At 49.8% G+C, this 15,575-nt stretch overlaps 1 protein-coding gene across 2 annotated transcripts; it reads left to right on the forward strand.

Annotated features, from left to right (window-relative positions):
- Positions 1-3,578: 3,578 nt before the first annotated feature.
- On the forward strand, positions 3,579-15,424 carry ALG1 (ALG1 chitobiosyldiphosphodolichol beta-mannosyltransferase). 2 transcript variants are annotated; one of them, XM_035022219.1, is made up of 13 exons: positions 3,582-4,181; positions 5,103-5,180; positions 5,299-5,402; positions 7,008-7,156; positions 8,590-8,679; positions 9,004-9,114; positions 9,540-9,661; positions 9,830-9,868; positions 10,192-10,251; positions 11,085-11,195; positions 12,572-12,686; positions 13,564-13,639; positions 14,923-15,424. In XM_035022219.1, exons 1-13 carry the CDS (start codon positions 3,977-3,979, stop codon positions 15,052-15,054), a joined length of 1,392 nt encoding a protein of 463 aa, XP_034878110.1. In that variant the 5' UTR covers positions 3,582-3,976; the 3' UTR covers positions 15,055-15,424. The 2 variants fall into 2 exon arrangements, with proteins under 2 accessions (XP_034878111.1, XP_034878110.1); XM_035022220.1 differs by lacking the exon at positions 14,923-15,424 and having other exon boundaries at positions 3,579-4,181; positions 12,572-12,714; positions 13,564-13,618.
- Positions 15,425-15,575: the final 151 nt, after the last annotated feature.

Here is a 15,575-nt window from a genome sequence, read left to right on the forward strand (position 1 = left end):
TTTTCTCTGCAGAAATTTTTTTTTAAACATTTATGCATTTATTTTAGAGAGAGAGCTCAAGCGGCGGGGGGGCAAAGGGAGAGGGAGAGGAGGAGGAGAGAAGAGAGAGAGAGGGAAGCAGACTCCCCACTGAGTGGGGAGCCCCACATGGGGCTCGATCCCATGACCCCGAGATCACGACCTGAGCCAAAACCAGGAGTTGGATGTTCCACCAACTGAGCCACCCAGGTACACCCCCTGCAGAAATTTTAATGTTGGTTTACTGGGTGCTGTCCTGAACCTTGCTGGATGGTTACATGTACATGCACCACATTGCCTTTCTAAAATCTAAAGTTCTGAATGCAGAAACATCTGGCCCCAAGGGCTTCAGTTAACAGATTACAGATCTGTAAAAAAAATTATAAAAATACCGCCACTAAAATATGCATCTTGACTCCTTGTGGGCATGCTGTAGGTCAACCATTTAATTTCATTCTTGTCCCTCCCTCCCCCACCCCCATCAGCCTTTTTGTACATTTTTTTCCTGAACATTTAAAAATGACAGCTTTATTGAGATATAATTCACATACCATAAAATTCGCCCTTTTAAAGTGTATAATTCAGCAATGTCTTTTAAAGTAGATTCACAAGGTTGCTCAACCACCACCACAGTCTGATTCTGAAACATTTTCGTTCCCCCCAAAAGAAACCCATTCCCATTAGCAGTCACTCTCCACTCCCACCCCTGCCTCCTCAAACTGCCCAGCCCCTGGCAACCACAAATCTACCTTCAATTTCTATGGATTTGCCCATTCTGGACATTTCATAGAAATGGGGAATTATTTAACATGTGACCTTTTGTGTCTGACTGCCTTCATTCAGCATAATGTTTTCCAGGTTCATCCATGTTGTAGCATGAATCAGGACTTCATTCCTTTTTATGGCTGAATAACATCCCATTGTATGGCTAGATCACATTATGTCCTATTCATTTATCAGTTGATGGACATATGAGTTGTTTCCATCTTTCCGCTATTGTGATTAATGCTACAATAAACATTTGTTTATAAGTTTTTGTTTCAACACCCGTCTTCAGTTTTCTTGAGGATATACCTAGGATGCAGTTGCTGGATCCTGTGATGACTCTATGTTTGACTTACTGAGGAACCACCAAAATATTTTCCACAGGGGCTGCATTATCTGACATTCTTACCAGTGATGTATGAGGGTTCCTCATGTTTTTGTGTGGTCACCCCCTGACATTTTAATAGTGCAGTTATACTACATCTTTGTGTACTCTATCTATATCTGTGCCTTATACATAGAGTTAAGTTTCTTTCCCTCCCCAACAACCATTTTTTATTCCCTTGGGTGCGTCATTGAGAATGAATGTTCCAGGTGAAGTTTGTCACTATCATCAGTTCAGTTAATCCTTACAACAGCCTCTGAAGTGGGTCCTATTCTTTTTTTTTTTTTTAAGATTTTATTTATTTAGGGGCGCTTGGGTGGCTCAGATGGTTAAGCGTCTGCCTTCGGCTCAGGTCATGGTCCCAGGGTCCTGGGATCGAGCCCCACATCAGGCTCCCTGCTCCTCAGGAAGCCTGCTTCTCCCTCTTCCACTCCCCCTGCTTGTGTTCCCTCTCTCGCTGTGTATCTGTCAAATAAATAAAATCTTTAAAACAAAACAAAACAAAACAAAACAAAAGATTTTATTTATTTACCTGAGAGAAAGCAAGAGAGCGAGCACAAAGGGAGAGGGAGAGGAAGAAGCAGACTCCCCACTGAGCAGGGAGCCCAATGTGGGGCTCGATCCCAGGATTCTCAGATCATGACCTGAGCCGAAGGCAGATGCTTAACTGACTGAGCTGCCCAGGCATGCAAGTGGGTCCTATTCTTATCCCCTTTTATAACTTAAAATCTGAGGCTCTAGGGGACAGGGTAAATGACTTCTTGTGACCTAGTGTCTCACAGCTAGTATGAGGTGATGCAGGAATTCAAACGCCTGAGTCCACATCTTAACCATCAGGTGATCCTGCTAGGGTTCAACCTCTGGTCTCTGGAAGGGGAAACAATACCCTCCTGACCTTTGGAAGGACTGATTTTCACATGTGATGTATGTCAAATGGGCAGGCAGCACCTCTGGCTGTTGATGCATCTTGCTCCTTTCTCCCTAGAGAAGCAATCCCGACTCCTTTGCCAACCAGGGTCTCGTCTTCTAGAGCACAGCATTTACTCTTGGTTTGTCATAACCATGGCACCTGGTCCTTGTCCTCTTAGACCATCAGAGCAGGAGGGGCTGTCTGAGATGGGAAGTCCCCTCCTTCAATTACAGGTCAGGAAAGTCAACTGATGGAGAATGACTTGCTCAAGATCATGAAACCCACAAGGCTGAGGTCTCCAGATCCCAGCTGCATCCCACCAAAAGAGCGTGGACAGACTGGGCAGGGTGTGTACTCCAGCCCCCAGCCCTTGCACCTGCAACTGAGGGACTAAAGAGGCTGCCCTCATCTGTCTGCCTATCCCTCCCATATTTACTCATCTTTCCTTACCCTCTTTAGCTAAATTTTCAAGCCCTGCCTCTGTCACATACTAATGGTGTGATCTTCAATGTTCTTATTGGTAAAAAAAAAAAGGACTCACAAGGCTATTGTGAGAAGCAAATGAGACACACATGCCAAGTCTTGAGCTGGGCTCTAGGGACATGAGAACCACATCTGCAAGGTGCTGCCCTGTCTAGGCTCTTATCAAAGGAGGAGGTGCTGTTTTGTTTCTTTGTCCAGTGCATGAGTGAGTGAAGCAGCTTGAGGGCAGTGAGGGTGGTTTCACCAAAATGCTCTCAATGTTTCCCAGCAAGAGGACCCCTTTCAAAGTTAAAAGGCTCTCCCATGGACACACACTAAACTCTTGAGTGTGACTACTTTAGGAGGTAAAATGAGAAGGTCAGTGGGAAAAATTTTCCTTAACCACATATACTTGAAATCGTTTTATTTTTAAATTTTTTATTGTTATGTTAATCACCATACATTACATCATTAGTTTTTGATGTAGTGTTCCATGATTCATTGTGTGTGCATAACACCCAGTGCTCCATGCAGAACGTGCCCTCTTTAATACCCATCACCAGGCTAACCCATCCTCCTACCCCCTCCCCTCTAGAACCCTCAGTTTGTTTTTCAGAGTCCATCGTCCCTTCTTTGTCCTTTTCCCTTTCTCTTTATAAACATTTTATTCAAGTACAACATAGTTCCTGAAAAATGAACAAGTTTGCTGCGTAATGAATTTTCTCAAAAGGACCACACCCACCTCACCAGCACCCAGATCCAGAAAGACAACATGACGAGCCCTATTCCACCAGCTCCGTATTGGCCCCCTCCCACTCACACCCCCTCCTCCAAGGCAGGTCACTCTCCTGACTTCTAACAGCAAAAGGGAGTTTTTTGTTTTTTTAAGATTTATTTATTAGAGAGAGAATGCACGCACAAGTGGGGAGACAGGCAGAGGGAGAGGGAGAGAGAGGATCTCAAGCTGACTCCCGGCTGAGCGTGGAGCCCCCTCCAAGGCTCCATCTCCCGACCCTGAGATCATGATCTGAGCTGAAATCAAGACACCCTTAAGCGACTGGACTAAGCCATCCAGGCGCCTCTAAAGGGTAGTTCCATTTATATAAATTAACTCCAGCCAGTATGTACTCTGGCATTTGGCCTCTTTTCTCAACATTATGCTTATGAGATTCATACAAACTGTTTCACTGTATTTTGAAATTATCTTAGAATTTTGAGAAAAATTGTTCCTAGAGCCTCACATGGTAAAAACTTTGCCTTAATAGCACTAATTTTTGGCCCGCAAGGGCTCCTCCGGAGTTCCGTGGGCCGCCACGTAGGGAACCACTCCCCCCCTCCCTTCTGTCCGCCCACCTCCTCCGAGGCTGTGTCTGAGGCTGCGCGAGGCGTAGGCGGCCCGGGGAGGGCGGTCACGTGACTGCGGTCGGCCCGCCAAGATGGCGGCCTCCTGCGTGGCCCTGCTGGCGGCGGCTGCGTCGGTGCTGCTGCTGCTGGTCTCGTGGAAGCGCTGGCGGCAGGCGCGCGGGAAGAGGCACGTGATCATCGTGGTGTTGGGGGACGTGGGCCGCAGCCCCCGCATGCAGTACCACGCGCTGTCGTTTGTCAAGAGCGGCTTCTCTGTGACCCTTCTGGGCTTCTGCAGTAAGTGCCCGGGGGACTGGGAGGGAGGCTGCGCTCAGCCTTTAACCCGCGGCTTTGACCAGCCCGGGGGAGCTGGGGCGGGGACGTCCCTCTCCTCCCTCCTACCTCTGGCAGCTCTCTGAGATTGGACGCCCTCGGTAGTGGCCCAGACGGCCAGGTTTCCGCCCAGCCTTTGGTGGATGGGTCTCTAGGAACAGCCAGAGTTAATGGAGTGCCTGCCATATGTCAGGACTGTGCTAAATTAAGTGAACTCATTTCATAGTCTCACACATAATCCTCCTAGTGAATGGAAAGACGGAGTGGAACCCAGGTGTGTGTGACTCCAGGGCAAGTGACGATGACCATACTTCCTGTGGCTGCCTTTGTCAGGCTGTGTCTCAGAGGACTTGTCTCCTCTCCATTCCACACCCTCAGTGCAGAAGTCTGCAGGCAGATGTTTCATTTGTGCTGCGTGTCCGGCTTTTACTCTCAGGGTGCAGAAGCAGGGGTGTCTGCTCCTTCATCTTCCTCCAGGATGACATCTTTAGAGGGTACCTCAACCGTGTATCAGGGAAAAGGAGGGAGTAGCACCGGTTGCCTTTGGCCCCTGTTTAGAACGTGTCATCAGAGGATAGAGTGGAGTGGAACTTCCTAGGGGTCTGCCTATGGTGGGATAATTCCACCAATCGGGGAGTCTAAATTATCTGGAGTGCCTACTATGTGCCAGACATTGTGTTAAGTAAATAAAGGTAGATAAGATTCAGGCCCTCCCTCTGTGGAGAGAATCTGGATAAGAAGTGTCCTCATGCTCGGTTCTGGCTATGGAGGAACAGAGAGAAAAGTCTTATTTTCCAAAACATTCTTCACTATTCAGCCCAAGCTGGTGGATCATCTGACTTTATATTTCCCTGTCCACTGCATTAAAGGAGACATTCTTTTCAGACTCCAGACCCTATGATGAGCTCTTGCAGAACAACAGAATTCAGATTGTGAGTTTGACAGAACTTCAGAAACTTCCAGGTAGGATGCAGTGAACTCCAGATTCCTTTGAATCTGTGTGTGTGTTGGGCGGGTGCGGTGGGGATTTACACATTGCCAAGAATTCCTTTGGGAGTAACAGCTGTTTTTTGACTTGTAGTTGGGCCCTACATTTTCCAATATGGAGTCAAAGTTGTCTTTCAGTCCGTGCACTTGCTGTGGAAGTTGATATGCAGGGAGCCAGCAGCCTACATCTTTCTCCAGGTAAACATCAGCCTTGTGTTATTCTATGAGAACCACTGTTAAGTTTCCTTTACTTCCCAGCCTTTTAAAATGTGCAAATTGTGGGGCGCCTGGGTGGCTCAGTCGGTTGAGCGTCTGCCTTCAGCTTGTGTCATGATCTCAGGGTCCTGGGATCGAGCCCCACATGGGGCTCCCTGATCGGCAGGGAGCCTGCTTCTCCCTCTCCCTCTGCCTGCCACTCCCCCGCTTGTGCTTCTGTGTCAGGTAAATAAATAAAATCCTTGAAAAAAAATAAAATGTGCAAATTGGTGAATAAATTGCATATTTGTGTGTGTATAGACTTATGAAAACATGAGTAGGAGCTTATGGTATATGCCTTGTATTTATGGTACTCATTCATTCTGTTTTTCTATGTCATTAAAGAGAGTCTTATGCTGTACTTATTACTTACCTAAATGTCTGTATTAATTCATCCAATTCCTCGCAAGGTAAGAAGTAGGTTCTTGTATTACCTACATTTTAGAGATGAAGAACCTAGACCCAGAGAGATTCTGTAAATAGCCCATCGTCACATAGCTAGGAAATACTGGAGTTAGGATTTGAACCAGGTAGTCAGTCTGGTTCTGGAATTAGGCTCTCAGACTCTCCCATTTGCTGCTTTTTAACATATAAAAACATCTTCTCTTAATTAGCTGTACTGTATTACAATATATGATATACTCTAATGTATTCATTTCATTTTAACAGACGTTCAGATACTTCCAGATTTTTTACTTTTACAAATAGCACAGTAAAGAGCATCAGTGAACATATGTTTTTTGCAGTTTCTTCGTGGGGTAAATTTCTGTGCTTGATCAGAGTTCATGCACTTTTTAAACTCTCTCTTTTTTTTTTTAAGTAGGCTTCATGGCCAACATGGGGCTTGAACTCAGGACCATGAGATTAAGAGTCATATGCTCTGGGGCGCCTGGGTGGCTCAGTCAGTTAAGCATCTGACTTTTGCTCAGGTCATGATATTGGGGTCCTGGGATTGAGCCCCGTGTTGGGCTCCCTGCTCAGTGGGGGGTCTGCTTGTCCCTCTCCTGCCCCTCCCTCCCATTTGTGCGCATGCTCTCTTTCTCTCTCTGTCTCTCAGATAAATAATAAAATCTTAAAAAAAAAAAAAAAAAGATTCACATGCTCTATTGACTTCACTAGTCAGGTGCTCCAGAGTTCAAGCACTTTTAAAATGTTGTGGTGTGTTACTGGATAGTCCTAGAATAAGGTTGGGCCAATTTATCCCCCACCCAATGGGGATGCCTCTTCTCCCACGTCCTTACCACCACTAGCTATTGTTAGGTGTTTTAGAGTTCGCATTCCGATAGGTGAAAAATGTACCTCTTTGGCCATTTTTTATCTCCTTGATTATTGGTGGTCTTGGACTTTTCAGGTTGGCCAATTTTATTTCCTTTATGAGTTTTTATACCTTTTTTGGTGAGGAAGAGGGTCTTTCTTCTGCTTATTAATCACCAAGAGCTTTGTAAAGATAATTGACTCTTTGCCATGTATGTTGCAACTGTTTTCACTCAGTTTATTGTTGACCGTGGTCTGGGTTTCCTTCTCTTCATTCAAGTATCTTTTTCCCAGAACCCCCCGGGCCTGCCTGCCATTGCTGTCTGCTGGCTTGTGGGCTGCCTCTGTGGGAGCAAGCTCGTCATCGACTGGCACAACTATGGCTACTCCATTATGGGTCTAGTGCATGGCCCCAGCCACTGCCTTGTCGTGCTGGCCAAGTGGTGAGTGTCTGGGAAGAGGGTGCACACACCGTCCCTGAGCTGGGTAGGAAGAAGGGCCAGTGCAGAGAGGCCTGGTGAAGCTGGTCCCCCGTGTGTTCAGTGGGGTAAGGGCAAGGCTGGGGAATTAGGCTGACTCTGGTTACAAGTGAAAGAAACAGGCCTAAGGCAAGGAAGACGTTTGTTGGTCCCTGAAACTGCAAAGTCCAGAGACATGGCTGACTTTGAGCTCAAAAGGTGTCGTCAGGACCCACTCTCATTTCTCTCTCCGCACTCTGTCCTGGAGGTGTTGCTTGTGCTGCGGAGCTCCCGGGTGCTCATCCCCACCCTGACAGGCTCAGTGCGAGAAAGGGAGCCTCTCTCATTGGCTCGTGCTCATCTGCCAGGCTCTGACATCCCACTGTACCCCTATGTCTCAGTCTTAGGGGAAGTGTTCCACTGTCAGACCTGGGGTCCCAGGTGCACCCAGACCAGATCCCCAAATAAAAACCGGGGGTGCTGTTGGAGGATGGGGCCACAGTCTGCTGCAACCAGTGAGACAGGGAGAGGGAAGAAGGGCCTGTGGGAGCAGGTTGGACGCGGCGCAGGAAGAGTCGTGTTCTGAGCCCGAGCGGGCACCATCTGCCGCCTTCCCCCGATGGGTCATTCACTGAGGGTTCTAATAGCTGTGGCAGCAGCAGCAAGCGATCACTGAGTACTTGCTGCATGCCAGGCCAGGCCCTTTATCGCATTCAGTTTACGCTGCCCCTGGTGAGGATGTCCTGTGGTCACTCTCCTTCTCCAAGCCAGGAAACCGAGGTCGAGCGCCATTTTGCTGCTTGCCACACAGCTGATAAGCGTGAGGACCACAATTCAGTCCCCGGCTGTCCAGCTCTCACGCTTTCTCTGCATCCTGAGTGAGGAGCAGGCTGTGTACCTGTACCACTCACACCAGTGGCATTCAGCAGCCTTGAGCGCTCCTTCCCCTTTCTCGTCCTCTTTCACTTCTGCCCTGGGATCAGGGCTCAGGTATCCGTTGGGAGCGAATCTATTGCTAACACCTCTTTAATGTTTTTAAAATCATTCCTTGGTAACCCACAAGCCTCAGCCCCACAGCCTTTGCAGCAAGAGCACAGTGTGGCTAAGATACAATAAAGAGGCCTTTATTATATTTCTTCTCTTGGTGGCAAGAGAGCCTGGATTTTCCCTTTTGTAGAGATAAGGTTTCTAACTGTATTTACGCTGAAAAGCGATATGACTTAAAGAAAGGTGTAAAGGAAGTAGTAGTACAGATGGAACTAAGTGTAGACTCTGGGAAGGTGCCTTACCAGCAACTCGATTTGGGAGACCCCAGCTCTGTGCTCTTCTGTATCAGAAGGTGTCAAGTCGTGTGGGGTGGTGGCAGTGTAGTGTTGGGGCCCGGGGCTCCTGGCTGAATGGTGATAATATCTTTTCAGGTACGAGAAACTCTGCGGGCACCTGTCCCACCTGAACTTGTGTGTGACCAACTCGATGCGGGAAGATCTGGCAGAGAACTGGGGCATCAAGTAGGGGCCTGGGGAGGCGAGGGGTCCCAGTATGGTTGGTCCCAGCTGCGGTCCCTGCTGTGTCGTGTTGGCGAGGCATCCAGAAATGCCCAGGGGTCTGGGAGATGGTTACCTGGGAAGCCAAGGGAGGAGGAGACCAGTAGCCCATGTGGTTTTGGACTTAGAACATGTCTCTGTGCTTCCCCAAGTAATTCTGAAGCTTCTTATTGTCCTTGTCTAAGATTTGGATCCTCCGAATGCCCTTATTTTTTGGATCCCCCTGAATCTTGTATTCCTTAGGTCTTTCTCTGGCTCTCTCTAGAGCCCCCTGTGATCTCATTGCAGAGCCGTGACAGTCTATGACAAGCCAGCATCTTTCTTTAAAGAGACACCCTTGGACCTGCAACACCAGCTGTTCATGAAGCTGGGCCGCACCTACTCTGCATTTAAGGCCCGGTAGGTCTCCCATCTTCAGCCTTTATCTGCCTTCTCTTGTGCTTCCTGTGCTCCCGCCTCTCCCCCATATCCTCGCAGCTGTTCTGTCTCTCCCCTGGCTCCTCACTGCTGTCGTGGCCTCTCTCATCTTCTGGCTGCAGACCTGGGAATCCTCTAGTCCAGGGGTTGGCGAACCATGACCACAGGCCTGCCATCTGTTTTGGTAAATGAAGTTCTGTGGTACTGCAGCACGCTCATCCATTTGTGCATGGTCCATGGCTGCTTTTGTACGGCAACAGCAGAGCTGAGTGTTGGATGGTGGTTCTGACTTGGCCTGACCTTTGGGAGCCTGCAGGCCTCACTCCTCACTCTGGCAGGAGATGGCCATCCTGGGGCCCGAGGCCTTGCTCTGTGGCATCTCATGGGCTCTGTTTCTGTTCCTTCAGCTCAGAACCCCTGGACCCAGCAACAGAGAGGTCGGCCTTCACAGAGCAGGATGCTCAGAGCGGGGTGGTGACGCATCTTCGTGGGCGGCCAGCCCTGTTGGTCAGCAGCACCAGCTGGACAGGTCTCAGGACACTTCTGGGCGCTTGGGGCTTGTGTGAGCACCTGGCTGAGCCTGCGCCCCATGTGTATTTGACGACACTTGGGCCCAGATGAGAAAGGGGAGGGTCTTGAGCTGGGAGGGGAGGCATCTAGAAACCAGCCAATGACACTTAGGTCTCTTTTCTTACAGAGGATGAAGACTTCTCCATCTTGCTGGCAGCATTAGAAAGTAGGCGTGTGGCTGTGATCAGCAACTTGTCAGGGGCTGTTGAGCTGTGAGGTGCTCAGCTGGCCTTGCGTGGTGTCCTCTGCAGCATGTTCCTGCCCCCAGGGCCACTGAGTGGGTCAGCCTAAGGACATGGGTGGTGGAGGTGGCGGCTCTGCTTCCCCATTGGGTCACTGAGTGACCAGGCCCTAGATCTGAAATGCCACCTCTGGGAGAGTGATCTTGTGGATGGGAGAGGCTCCCTCCCCGCCACCATCCCATCCCCCAACCCCCACTCATCTGATTAGGTAATAATTCTGGTTATCATTTAATTTTTTTAAACATAGAGTTTGAACAGCTGATCCTAGATGGAGAGAGCCTTCCTTCTCTGGTCTGTGTGATAACAGGTATTGCCAGGGATCTTCCATGTTCCCATATAAAATGGGGGCAGTTGGGGGCAGGGTGCAGAAGGCATCTGCCTGTATTGTGTGCCTTCCCCACACCAGGCGTGTGATGTTGGTTGTCTTGTCAATCCTGACCACAGCTCTCTGATGTAGGGTTTTCTGCACGGCTTGACAGAGGAGGAAACTGAGGCTCAGAGGGGCCTGATAGCAGGGTGTGGCTTCTAGTTGAATCTTGGATAGCATGGCCTCACAGATACTGAGTTTGTACATGTGTGCAGTGGTTTCCAGGCATCCTTTTTTTTTTTTTTTTTTAAATGAAAGAGCCCACTTTAAACTAAAGAGCTCAACATAAAATTGCTTCCAGAGTAGCCCAGTGCAGAGAGAGAGAAGCAGAGAGCTGTGGTTAGAGCCCCAGGCGAGCTGCCCCACCCTGTATACTCCCCTCCTCCTGGCCAGAGCTCCCAGGGGCAGCTAGGAGCCCACTTGTACACACCGTGCCACCTGGGGCATCAGGCAAGACACAGGCCAGTCTGGCTGAGAAGTTGTATCCAGTTGGCACTCTGGTGCCTGCCCAGAGTTTATGCTGGCCACCTTCCCAGCCTGAGGCCCTCTGGATGCAGGTTGCTGGGGGCTGGGGGTGGGGGGGGGAGAGAAGGGCCATGGCCTCAGCGGTCAGGGTGCATTCCCCTGGGGCTCTGCAAGGGGCCAGATGGGGACCGGATCACGGCTGCAGAGGGTGGGCCTTCTGCTCACACCTGTGCAGGGTTCTGAGGCTTGAGGCTGTGGGATGGAGCCAGAGATGGGCCCAGTGCAGTGACTCCGATTTTCTCTGCAAGGCAAAGGGCCTCTGAAAGAGTATTACAGTGGCCTCATCAGCCAGAAGTGTTTCCAGCACATCCAGGTCTGTACTCCGTGGCTGGAGGCTGAGGACTACCCTCTGCTTCTAGGTAAGGGCATCCAGCAGGGAGAGAGCTGGGGTTTAAAAGGGAATATTCTAGGATAGGGCAGGGACAGAGTTTTTCTGAAAAGGGCCAGATAGTAAATGTTTTATCTGCTTCTATTGCATAGTCTTTGTTTTTATAATCCTTTACAAATTAAAAGCCATCCTTAGCTCCAGGGCCAAAGAGGCCTCAGGCTGGATTGGGCCCTGCTTAGGGACTGTGTGGGGCCAGGAGATGCCACCTGCCAGGAACCTGTCGGAGGAGCTCTTGGCTGAACTCCAGGAGACCATGCTGCTTCCTGATGTGCCGGCTTCTCCCGCCTGCCGGGCCCCAGACCTGTGTATCAGGGTTCTGTCCTCTCAGCCTCTGAGCCCTCCATTCAGTCCTACTCTTCCATCTGGGTAGAAGGGCTGGGCCTGGCTTTGGGTTGGGGTTCCCTGTTCCCCAAGTCTGGCAGGACAGTGGCTGGGAGGTACAGAAATAAAGTGTTAAACAGCATCGACTCCCCTCGATCTCTCCTTTCTTCATCTTCCTCTCTCCGGAGGGGCATGCTGGCGAATCTCTAAGGCCTCATCCTCCAGTGAGCAGTCTCGAGTGGAAAGCCTTGGGTTGGCAGGAATTTCCAGCCAGTATTTATGCGAAGTTGTTTATTTGGCTTTATTTTCACAGTGACAGCTGCTTTTCTCTTGGGTCTGCTATGGGTTTTTCCCCCTAATTATTGTGGTAAAACACCATTACAGTACAAATTTGCTATTTTAACTATTTTTCCATTTTTATTTTTATTTATTTTTTTTAAGATTTTATTTGTTTATTTGACAGACAGAGCGAGAGAGGGAACACAAGCAAGGGGAGTGGGAGAGAGAGAAGCAGGCTCCCCGCTTAGCAGGGAGCCCGATGTGAGGCTCGATCCCAGGACCCTGGGATCATGACCTGAGCCGAAGGCAGATGCTTAACGACTGAGCCACCCAGGCGCCCCTATTTTTCCAATTTTAAGTATACGTACAACTCAGTAGCATTAATTACACGCACAGTGTTGTACAATCGTAACCACTGTCTATTTCTAAAATGCAGAAACTCTCAACCCCTGAAGCAATAGCCACTACAGGTTCTTTTAAAATATAATGTGGTTAAGTAGACAAAGGGAGTTTGTTTGAATAAAACTATCCGTGACGGGCAGGTCGTTTTCAAACAGGGACGAGTGGCCAGGAATGGTGGTTGGGAAGCTCTTCTGTGTGTCTGCCCTTCTCCAGGCTGCGTGGCCAACTCAGCCAGTTGTATGTGGGGCTGGGGGCTTTCCCTTCCCGATCCACAGTCCTTTCAGGATTTGTGTTCAAGGGGCATGGGCCAGCGCTCTGACTGCCCCCCTTGCCCCGACCCTGCAGGGTCGGCAGACCTGGGTGTGTGCCTGCACAAGTCCTCCAGCGGCCTGGACCTGCCCATGAAGGTGGTGGACATGTTCGGGTGCTGTCTGCCCGTTTGTGCTGTGAACTTCCGGTGGTAGGAGCAGAATCCGAATCTTCCCTGAGTTAGGTTCTCAAATCAGCTGTGGGGGTGGTGGGGGGTTGCCAGCGAGGTCAGAATTGCTCAAGGAATTCCCCCGGAAAATCGTGCAGCATTGCCAGGTGGTCCTCTGGAGTAGGGCCTGTGGGGTTTCTGAGGGTGGGCTGCACCATATTGAAAGAGTGGGCTTCCACTTAGAGCTGATGTTGAATAAAAAATACGAGTCTTAAATACTCCACTTAGGCAGCCACTTACCCGTACTCATGGATAGAGTGGTGGCTGGAATTGCCTGCACAGCTGACCTGGTTTTATTTCTCTGTCCCTTTTGTCTGGGCTCATATAGTTGGATTGGAATCAGTTAAATGAGTGTAATTCTCTCTCCACTGTTCTTGGCAAAGATGGGTGTTTGGAGAGGTTCTAGAAATAGTAGCCCCACCACTGGCTCAGGAGCCAGCCTCTGAATGGGAAATACAGGATGTTCGACCCTGAGCTCTGGGCACATTGGGATTAACTACCTGGTGACCCAGAAAAGTCACCCTTAATGTGCCAAGTCTCCATCCAGTGTGGTTGCCTTTTACCTTGTTTTTCTGCTGTGCAATTAAGAAAAAAATGGAGAGCCCATTGAGCACGTTCTCACGGAAAAGAACATGTAGCAGAAAAGGTCAAAGTGTGTGCTCATTGCACCTCCTTTTCAGAATCAGTTTGGATTTTTAAGGTGTATCCATCCCTCCAGGCCTTTCTTTTCTTTTCAGATGCCAAATCTAAGAACAGACTTACTGCAAGCAGACTGACTGTGGGAGGGGTGGAGTGGGAGTCCGGGCGGGCACTGGGGGGTTTCTCCAGGCAGCTCTCAGGTCTGTGGTTCTCTCTGCAGCTTACACGAGCTTGTGAAACATGAGGAAAACGGCCTGGTCTTCGAGGACTCCGAGGAGCTGGCAGCTCAGCTGCAGGTAGCCACGTCTGTCCCCACGCCGGGGCGCTGAGTTCCGCCCCCTGATGCTTTGCTCCTGTGACCGGGTGGGCCTGTGCTGGGTCTGGGTGAAAGTTGAGGCGGGGAGCAGTGGTCTCAGAGGCTGGGCCTCTGTGGGCTTGGTTTGTGTGGTGGGCCCTGACTGTCCTCTGGGTTTGTGGAGCTTACACCACACAGATGATGCTAGAGCTGGTGGACCCTGTGCACTGTCTAGGGAGCAAGTGACTGGTTCTGTGGGAGAGTGAGTGAAGGGAGCTTCGTGAAGCAGCCTTGCAAGGGGATGGGTGGGAGTCTTCAAAGGGTACTTACACTTACTACAAAAGATTGTGTTCATCATCGTTCTTGGCAGTTGAGACCAGGGACAGCAAACTTTCTGGAAAGGCCCAGATAGAAAATGTTTTCAGCTTTGCCATAGTCTCTGTCAGAAGTACTCAACTCTGGGGCGCCTGGGAGGCTCAGTTGGTTGAGAATCTGCCTTCGGCTCGGGTCATGATCTCAGGGTCCTGGGATTGAGCCCCATGTCGGGCTCTCTGCTCCACGGGGAGTCTGCTTCTCCCTTTCACTCTCCCTCTGTGCTTTCTCTCTCTCAAATAAATAAGATCTTAAAAAAAAAAAAAAAGTACTCAACTCTGCTATAACATGAAAGTGGCCAGTCTATGAGTGAAGGGATGTGGCTGTGTTCCAATAAAACTGTACTTGCAAAGACAGGTGGAGGCCGAATTTGGCCCAAGGGCTTAGTTTGCAAACACATGATGTAGTTTAGCAAAGCTGGAAAGAACACAGACTGCCTAGTCCTAGCACGTGGGCTGAACAGTGGTGGGCAGAGGCTGAGGGTGGGTGCTCTTGGTGGACGGAACAGCACAGCAGAAGCGGTATGTGGATGGTATGGATGGAAAACGCTGCAGTCTGGCCGCACTGTCCAGTAGGAGCAGAGTAGGAGATGGAGTGTGGCTGGGACGTGAGGGCTCTCCTCTGCCCCGTGAGGAACGGGCTTGCTGGGTCCGGCATATCGAGTTCAGAATGTGCTTGAGCCAAGCTTGCTGTGGAAGCTGGCCCAGAGCGGGAACTGCGGGCTCCAAGATACTGGTAGTGTTCTTGAAGTGCAGCGACAGAGGGTTTCAGTAGATCACTGGCCTGGCTGCCGGTATTTGGAGGGGGACAGGAATCTAGGCTGCTGGGAAGGAGGAGGGACAGCTTTCGGGTGGGACCTGGGATAGGGGTGGGAAGCAGTGATGAAGTAAGTTCTGGTCTTTATTCTTCTAGATGCTTTTCTCAAAGTTTCCTGATCCTGCTGGCAAACTAAACCAGTTCCGGAAGAACCTCCGGGAGTCAGAGCAGCTTCATTGGGATGAGAGCTGGAAGCATATGGTGCTGCCGTTGGTTATGGACACGTGACCCCTTGAGCCAAAGACTGAGCGCTCCTGAGCGTGGCCCAGTTCCTCTTAGCCCTGGGCAAACGCTTTAGAACAGTGCCTCCGCGTGGACCGCAGCTGGAAGGACAGCTGTGGAATGATATTTTTTAATGACCTACAGTTTGTGGCCCAGGAAACTGGTTCAGCCTGGTTTCCTCCCCGGAGGCTCTGAATCTTAGACTCTTCTGAGCTGAGTGTTTCTTTCTCCCCACTATCTTACTTTCTTGTTATTTGCGTGTGGTATTTTCAATATCTCTTTGACCTGCTTTTGTCTTATCATGTCTGCCTTTCCCAGCATCTGCCCCATCGTGTCCCTACTATTTTCATTCCTGCCTTGAGGACAGGTCCTGCAGCCTGCTGTGTTGTAACGTGTACAGTGGGCTTGGCTTCGTGAGGGATGTGGGTACAGGCTCGGGGGTGGGGTGGGGAAACATACTTGATACATGTTTTTATTTGCACAAATGAAATGCTTATTTCTGAGCCAAAATTTTCATTTATGATTTA

The sequence above is a fragment of the Mirounga leonina genome, unplaced genomic scaffold, assembly GCF_011800145.1.
Source record: "Mirounga leonina isolate KUSES-001 unplaced genomic scaffold, KU_Mleo_1.0 Mir_175, whole genome shotgun sequence".
In the NCBI taxonomy this organism is placed as follows: domain Eukaryota; kingdom Metazoa; phylum Chordata; class Mammalia; order Carnivora; family Phocidae; genus Mirounga; species Mirounga leonina.